General features: G+C 39.9%; 1 protein-coding gene and 1 long non-coding RNA gene across 40 annotated transcripts in view; one reads left to right on the top strand and one right to left on the bottom strand.

Annotated features, from left to right (window-relative positions):
• The window catches only part of LOC103154714 (uncharacterized), a 52,013-nt gene that overhangs the window by 27,616 nt on the left and 15,947 nt on the right, over window positions 1–8,450 (bottom strand). For 21 of the 39 annotated variants that reach the window (XM_016662967.1, XM_016662986.1, XM_016662966.1 and 18 more), the window contains 4 exons: window positions 6,874–6,998; window positions 6,598–6,748; window positions 6,189–6,294; window positions 6,000–6,096 (listed from right to left, as the gene is read on the bottom strand). The exons of 4 other annotated variants lie outside the window; for them this stretch is intronic. In XM_016662967.1, coding sequence (XP_016518453.1) covers window positions 6,000–6,096; window positions 6,189–6,294; window positions 6,598–6,748; window positions 6,874–6,998 — 479 coding nt within the window. Of the gene's footprint in view, window positions 1–3,616; window positions 3,768–3,887; window positions 4,013–4,637; window positions 4,891–5,005; window positions 5,170–5,329; window positions 5,442–5,999; window positions 6,097–6,188; window positions 6,295–6,597; window positions 6,749–6,873; window positions 6,999–8,450 lie in introns of all 39 variants that reach the window. 14 more of the 39 variants (XM_016662963.1, XM_016662989.1, XM_016662979.1 and 11 more) reach the window with 10 other exon arrangements.
• The window catches only part of LOC107833490 (uncharacterized), a 9,586-nt gene continuing 7,285 nt past the window's right edge, over window positions 6,150–8,450 (top strand). The window contains exons 1-2 of the long non-coding RNA XR_001659236.1: window positions 6,150–6,190; window positions 7,723–7,726. This is a non-coding gene — a long non-coding RNA (uncharacterized LOC107833490). The remainder of the gene's footprint in view (window positions 6,191–7,722; window positions 7,727–8,450) is intronic.

Below are 8,450 nucleotides of genomic sequence, written 5' to 3'. Positions count from 1 at the left end.
CTGTGTGTCTCTGTGTTGCCCTGCAACAGACTGGCGACCTGTCCAGGGTGTACCCCGCCTCTCGCCCGGAACGTGAGCTGGAGATAGGCACCAGCACCCCTCCCGACCCCACTGAGGGACAAGGGTGAAGGAAAATGGATGGATGGATGGTTTCAGTTGCCTCTGAGACTAAATCTTTGCATAAAGTCTATAATGTCTGCCCATGTGACTTGTTTTTATTATTTGTTGCTCACCTTTAAACACTGATTTAAATATTGTAATTTTTAAACTGAGCAGTAATTTTACATCCATGGAAACTCAAATATAATATTTAAAACTTCAATACATAAAATCAGTTATTTAACAATATGAGGTTTTTAATTTATTTTTAACATTGTATTTTTATACATTTATGCTAGGGCTGCCCAAGTCTAGTTTTCCAGAGCTACCATCTGCAACTTTAGATACATTCCTTCTCTAACTCACCTGGACCATTGACTCATTATAAGCCTCTACAGAACTGAATGAGGGAAGTCAACCTTTTGTCTGGGGTGTTTTAGCAGGGATGCACTCCTGATTTGTACCGTCAATGTGGCCCATTGAGGGGGGCCAATATGCTGAAGTGGCCCTCTGTGAAATTGAGTTTGACACCCCTGAACTAGAGGTTTTGCATGAGTTGCACGAGCAACAAATTGGTTCTGTGCTGCCTGAGTCAGGTGCCAGTGAAGAGAGCAGTGAAAGCAGAGGCTCAGGTGGTCAGAGTGGGACAGGATTTGGACGGGGTCCGACCTCTCTACCCTGGGATCCCCTGATTTCACCCTCATCCTCAGCTGAGCCATAAGTAGCCACTGAAAATAAGAAGCCTTAAGCTCAACTGATTTTAATTTCTATTAAAAAGTGGCTGGCATTTGATTTTTTTTTTTCCCTTCAGCCTCCTCTGCTCAGCCCGAGGATATTAGTGGACGGTAAAGATGGCTGATGAGCTTTAAAAACCTTGAGATGTGGATGGAAGGAAGCACCTCATTAATTCAGCCCAGACAGTACGATTGCCTTCCACTTTTACAGCTTCACATTTATGTATTGATTAATTTATTTCTGGGTCTGCGTCTTTATTCCACAGAGACTTGGAAGAATGGCTTTCCTTCTGAATCACATGGTCAGTCTCAAGTTTCTTCACAGGCGGTGTGGATCTTTTTGCCATCAGAAGTGGTTGATCAGTTTAGTGTCACATTACTTAATCTGAGCATCTTGCTGCCAGAAACATTCTATTAGCAATTGTCATGTACCTCAGTAACGATGAAAAATGGTACTATATTTTTAATGAAACAGAACATAAAGGAGGGTTATGAACAGGGTGTTTTCCACTCTCCTCCTGGCTGTCATTGTAAATGAGACATTTTGTTCTGTGGATATTAATCAAATGGGAGAGAAACTGTATTGCAGCAGTTACAGGAGCAACATCCTGCCTTCATTTCCATCTCAAGGTCACTGCAAAGGAAGGGTGACTGAAACCAGCACAAGGAGGTGCCAGTCATTTTGAAAATCCTGGGAGGGGGAGAGGAATGTGTGAAACAAGGCGTCGAGTCATTTTGTCAGTGCTACAACATCTTGAATTGTATACACTGGATTTCATCTCCTCCCCATCGCCCCCAGCTTTAAAAAAAATGCGATTGAGGGAAACGGAGGAAGCAGAAATGGGAGCCTGTGAGCCGCTCTGTGCAGGCCCCTTTGAGAGCCATACGTTTAACTCTGCAAAGCCTAGTGATGTAAAGACTCAGTGTCATGTTCTGCAACCACCTGTGGCATGATTTTTTAAGCTCAAGACCAGGTTGGTTTATTTATATTTTCTCTTCATTACCAATTCAAAGACAACTGCAATTTTCCAGAAATAACTTGCTGCCAACATAATTCATATAAAACAAAAGCTAAAAAGTCTAATCCATTTTTACACAAAAATTTTAACACATTCAAGGAGATTAACTCCTAATATATACACACATATTGCTGAACAAACTTACTTTAAAGAAATGGATTTGCTTTATTTTTCAGAAATTTGCTGTAACATTTGACAGCTTGTCAAAGATTTTATTTTTCATTGTTGACTGTGCTCAGCAAGTTTCAATGCATCTGTATACAAAGCTGGTGTACAACATGTAAATAGGAAAAGGTAACAGCTTCCCAACCTCTCGTGGTTGAGAGAGGCCATTTTGAGTGGTTTACATTTCAAAAATTAAGTTAATCCAACTTTGAGGTCAAGCATTGTTTTCCTACAAAAATACAAACTTTTTAATCACATGAAATTTACTATTCTTGAGCAAGTTAGTCTCCATTGTAAACTGGTCGTATTAAAGCACAGCACAAGTTGAACTTTTACTGGAAGTCCTGGGTGTACACCACTCCCAGCTGCTGGCGGATCTCATCCCCAATTTCAGCCAGCAGCAGAGAGTCAGCATGAGGCATGACTGGACTCTCCCTCCGCCCTGCAAAGACAAACACACTGAGTCGGCTGCTACAGACAAATGTTCCACAGAAGTTCAGAGATGGGAGAGGCCTATGCAGGTCACTTTTGAACCTCGTTTACAAAATGTTAATTGTTCACCTCTTTAGTCATGTTCTTTTACAGCCTTTTGTCAATACTTGCCATTTTTCCTCCCACCCCCCAACATACACCCTCCTGCAACAGCCAACGAACAAAATGTGGGTAAATCCAACAAATCTGACAACTCTGGATTACTTCAACATTTACACTATGGTTTCCAATAAAAAAAAAAAAAAAAAAAAAAAAAAAGGGGAAATGTTTGTCTTCATCATTGCTGCTCTCCATCAGCATGCATCCGTAATAACAGTGTCATTGTATTGATCATGAAAAATGTTTCATATTAAGATTTAGACTCCATTGAAAAAACTGACAGTATCAGATAAGTTATGTTTAATTTTAGCAGAGCTATTTGATGCCATTAGCTGGTGTTTACAAAGCAGTTAATCCAGGAAACTCATTGATTCTTGGAGCAGTTTGCACCCAACAAAAATAATGAAGGTTGTAGATATATTTGGTTTGAACTATTACAATAGATAGTTATACCTTCTTTTAAAGCGGAGCCCAGGAATTTGTGGATTTTAGCCATTTGTGGAGAATTTGGGTCACAAATACTAAGAGTTCACTATATCACCAAGAGCTGTCTGGGTTGCAACAATTGTTGCTACCCAAGTAACATGCCATAGGCTCTCTGCTTGTACATTTCAGAACACTTTATATTCAATGAGGCATAAAATTGTTTTACAAAGTGGTGAAACATGCTCCATTTTATTAAAAAAAAAAAAAATGCTGATCAATAGACTGGTAGATCTTCCAAACAGCAAAATATTAAGAATTTCCATTATAAATTATGTATGATACACAGGGTGTCTGCATATCCACCACTATATTGAACAGTGATTTAACTCTGCTGAATCTTGTCTGCTTGCATTTATGAAACAGTTTTGACAGAAGCCATCCTCAAGTCACAACTTGGTTCTGATTACACAGAAACAGTAGGTTCAAGCACGACAGCATCTTCTGCAATGGTTCTGGAATCTTAGAGGTTCTGCAGCTAATGGTACCAGACCTACAGAAGGCAAAATGCTGATGTCTCATTACCCTTGAGCAGACATTGGCGGACCTCCTCTGCTTCGTAACGCATCCCTGTGCTGTAGGTAAAGTTGAGAGGCAAGTGGGGTTCAGGTACCGGATATTGGGTCACCTTCTCATTAACAACCAGTGCTGTGGGGCACCACATAGGAGAAAGGACCTGGAGCATGTGGATCAGATTAATGTCAAACCAGAGTTTGAAGACGCTTCCAATTTCTTCTACACAACACTCAAACTAAACACTTTTTCAATTGTTGCCATGCCATCCTTGGTAACTTGCCTCCATTATGCCATTTGTCCCAGCAATAAAGGCTTCACCATGCAGATGGACTCCAGCAGAGCAGGTGAACATCGCCATTCTATTTTTTGAATACTGAAGAATGACAGCAACACTTTCATCCACTCCTACAGTGAGGAAAATATAAAACAGTGTAGAGAAAAAATGCCAAAACTACAGCCACAAATGCTGAAAATAGAGTTTTATGCCAATTTAGAGTTTCAACAAGGTCTATCAGGAGGTAAACATAGTATTGGGAACATTCTAATTAGATTACATTTCTTTTATATCAGATTTGTAAGATATGAAATGATCCATTTTCTAAGTCTGACCTGATGTACTTATTCATTTTAGTTTGAGATTGTTAATCTACATTTTCTTTTTAAGAGGACTTTACATTAGTTAGTTTTCTGGCATTTCAGAGCTTCTATGTGCAGAGAAATGTTGTAAAAGATATGCAACTACAGTAGGGAATTATTTACTGCAACAAAGCCAGAAAACATTGTAGACAGCTCAAGGTTTGTGTGAAAACTGAAGATGCATCAATCTGAATTTTCCTATTAAAAAGAACCAAACTCCTATCATAAATGATGTTTGGTTCTTACTTTTGAAACATTTAACAGGGTGGACACAATCTGCACACAACTACAAAAATCTTAACTCACTTGAGTGTAAAGTAGTATCTCACATTATGTCACTGAGTCGGCACAGCCTCCAAGGTTACATGAATGCCTCATCCTGTTAATTCCTTACCTGTCTCCAGGCAGATCCCGCTGGCTTGGATACTCTCTGGCTTCTCTCTGTTGTACACCATACTTATGAATTGAAGGCAGGAGATGCCAAGACCTAGTAATGCTCCTCCACCGAGGTCCTTCTGATCTGATCTTGGCACGTGGAATAGTGGCACACCAAAGTCCGCACGGACCATCTTCACCTCCCCTATGTACTCCTCAGCCAGCAGCTTTCTGATCTCCACAGAGGCTGGGAAAAAACGGGTCCACGCAGCCTGGAGAAAAAAAAACATGTTTTAAACTGTTTAACCTTTGAAGGTCTTCAAGTGTGCAATAGTAAATTATATACAGAGAAATTATTTTTTTCTTCCTGGTTTGCTACAGGCTTACCTCCATGAGGAAGACGTCGTTCTTTTTGGCAGAGTCCAGAATCTCCTTCACTTCCTTAGCATTCATGGCCAGCGGCTTCTCACACAGAACATTCTTTTTAGCATTTATGAAAAGTTTACAGGCGTTCAGATGGCATGGGTGGACGACTCCAACATACACAACATCTGCACACAGGTCAAACATAACACTGAATGATGCTCTTCAATATTTTTCAGTTTCAAAATTGAAACTGGATAAAAGAAAACATTTAATATAGAGAAGGAGTTATTGTAAAGTTTTGAAATTAAAAATAAACTGAAAAAACTCTGGCAGAAGGACACTGACCTACATCTGGATCTCTGGCCAGCTCCTCATAGCTCCCGTAAGCCTTAGAGATGTTGTGTTTTCTGGCAAACTCCTGAGCGTCCTCCAATTTACGAGCTGCAACAGCCACAACCTGTGAAGTCACAGATGATACACATTAATAATACTTTAGAGGTAAATCGTTATTTTCTCATATGGTAAAGACATCATTCCACTTTATTAAAAATCCTGCACAAGCAATCCGTTTTTAGGCCTTATATCTTTTTGGCACTTTCACTTGTCACCCAGCAGAGGGCATCATTCCTATAAACTCACTTTGTTTCACAGTTGGGAAAAGTGACATTTGCCTTACTGGTAAAATGCATGACTGAGGCTGTTCAATTTAATTGTTAATTTCCAGTTCTCCATTACTCATTTTCCAGAAACTACATGTGTCCTGTATGGTAGAAAGTTTGGGAACTTGGCAGTTAATACAAATGCAAACATTTTACAAAATCATTGTCGTCTGCTTCATTTAGATGGTTCAAAATCATGCGTGCTTAATAAAAAATGTATACCTTACAAAAAAAAAAAAAAAAAAAAAAAAAAAAAAGAGGGTGTCAAGTACCCAGAAGAATGTTACTATGACAAAGAGGCGTGTTTCATCTAAATCACACGTGGGATTTAACTCTGTTGCAGCAGGCACACTCACCTGATGGTCTTCAGCAGGAAGAGTTTTCAGAGCCACAGTAAAGTCATGACTGATCTTCCCCACGCTGCAGATTCCCCACTTGGTTGCCGTGTTCCTCCAAAATGATTGTCAGGAACAGAAACAGAGTAAGTTAATCTCCATTGTAAACTGGTTGTATTTAATCACAGCATGAATAAGTCAAACTTTTACTGGTAGTCCTGGCTGTACACCCCTCCCACCTGCCGGCAGATCTCATCCCCCATTTCAGCCAGCAGCAGAGTGTAGGCATGGGACATGACTGGGCTCTCCTTCAGCCCTGCAAAGAGAAACACTGACAAGTCAGCTGCTACAGACAAATGCTCCACAGAAGTTCAGGGATGAGCTTATGCAGTCGACTTTTAAACTGTTTTACAAGATGTTAATTGTTCAACTTTAATTATGTTCTTATACAACTTTGTTAATGCCTCCTATTTTTCCCCACATACACCCTCCCACTGCATTGAATCCCAAGCATCCCATATTTCATGAATATTCCTGAAGTGGCTTTAATGCCCGAGCTATATGATGTTTGTAACAAATTGTGCTTGAATCAGAAGGCAAAATACTGATGTCTCATTACCCTTGAGCAGACACTGGCGGACCTCCTCTACTTCGCAACGCTTCCCTGTGCTGTAGGTAAAGTTGAGCGACAAGGAGGGTTCAGGTACTGGCTGCTGGGTCTCCTTCCTATTGACAACCAGTGAGGTGGGGCACCACATAGGAGAAAGGACCTGGAGCATGTGCATTGGATTAATGTCAAACCAGTGCTTGAAGATACTTGTAATTTCTTCTACATAACACTCAAACTACTAAATGTACTTTTTGAATTGTTGTCATGCCATCCTTGGCAACCTACCTGGATTGTGCCTTTTGTCCCTACAATAATGGCATCACTGTGTAGCTCAACCCCAGCAGAGCAGGTGAACATTGCCATTCTGTTCTTAGAATACCTAAGAATGACAGCCACAGTCTCATCCACTCCTACAGGGAGAATATAAAACAGTGTAGAGAAAAGATGCCAAAACTGCAGCCACAAATGCTGAAAATAGTTGTATGCCAATTTAGAGTTTCAACAAGGTCTATCAGGAGGTGAACATTCTAATTAGATTACATTTCTTTTATATCAGATTTGTAAGGTATGAAATGATCCATTTTCTAAGTCTGACCTGATGTACTCATTTTATGATGGTTAATCTACATTTTCTTTACTTTAAAAAGATGACTTTTTACATTAGTTTTCTGGCATTTTAGAGCTTTTAAATGCAGAGAAAGGTTGTAGAAGATATGCAACTACAGTAGGGAATTATTTTCTGTAACAAAGCCAGAAAAAAAAAAAAAAAAGACAGCTCAAGGTTTGTGTGAAAACTGAAGATGCATCAATCCGACTTTTCCTATTAAAATCAAACTCCTACCAAAAATGGTTGTTTGGTTCTTTTGAAACATTTAAACAGGGGAAAATGTAAGTTTTAGAATTTCACAAATCAAATCAGTTAACATTTTCTTATTTCAATACTTCACAAATTGATCAGTGAAAAGTCAAAATTAAATGCAAGCAGCTTCTCTTTTCAACATTCATCCCAGGAGGAATCTGCACACAATTATAAAAATCTTAACTCACTTGAGTGTAAAGTAGTATCTCACATAATGGCACAGCCTCTGAGGTTACATGAATGCCTCATCCTGTTAACTCCTTACCCGTCTCCAGGCAGGTTCCGCTGGCTTGGATACTCTCCGGCTTCTCTCCTTTGTATACCATACATATGAATTGAAGGCAGCAGATACCAAGTCCTAGTAATGCGCCTTCACAGCGGTCCTTCTGATCCGATCTAGACATGTGCAACAGTGGCACACCATAGTCCGCACGGACCATCTTCACCTCCCCTATGTACTCCCAGGACAGCAGATTTCTGATCTGCACTGAGGCCTGGAAAAAACGGGTCCACGCAGCCTGGAGAAAAAACATGTTTTAAACTGCTCAAGTGTGCATTAGTACACAGAGAAATTATTTTTTTCTTCCTGGTTTGCTACATGCTTACCTCCATGAGGATGACGTTGTTCTTTTTGGCAGAGTCCAGAATCTCTTTCACTTCCTTTGTGTTCATGGCCAGCGACTTTTCACTTAGAACATTCTTTTTAGCATTTATGAAAAGTTTGCAGGCGTTCAGATGGTATGGGTGGATGACTCCAACATAGACAATATCTGCACACAGGTCAAACACTGAATGGTACTCTTCATTATTTTTCAGAAATAATAGTATGAAATATATAGAGAAAATTAAAACGGGATAAAGAAAACATTTAATATAGAGCAGGAGGTATTGTAAAGTTTCACAATTAATAAACTGAAAAACCTCTGGCAGATGGACACTGACCCATGTCTGGATCTCTGGCCAGCTCCTCATAGCTGCCGTAAACTCGAGAGATGCTGTGTTT

Source organism: Poecilia formosa, unplaced genomic scaffold (genome assembly GCF_000485575.1).
Source record: "Poecilia formosa unplaced genomic scaffold, Poecilia_formosa-5.1.2 Scaffold396, whole genome shotgun sequence".
In the NCBI taxonomy this organism is placed as follows: Eukaryota; Metazoa; Chordata; class Actinopteri; order Cyprinodontiformes; family Poeciliidae; genus Poecilia; species Poecilia formosa.
Note: the sequence above shows the minus strand (reverse complement) of the source record. Positions and strands in the feature narration are given on the sequence as shown.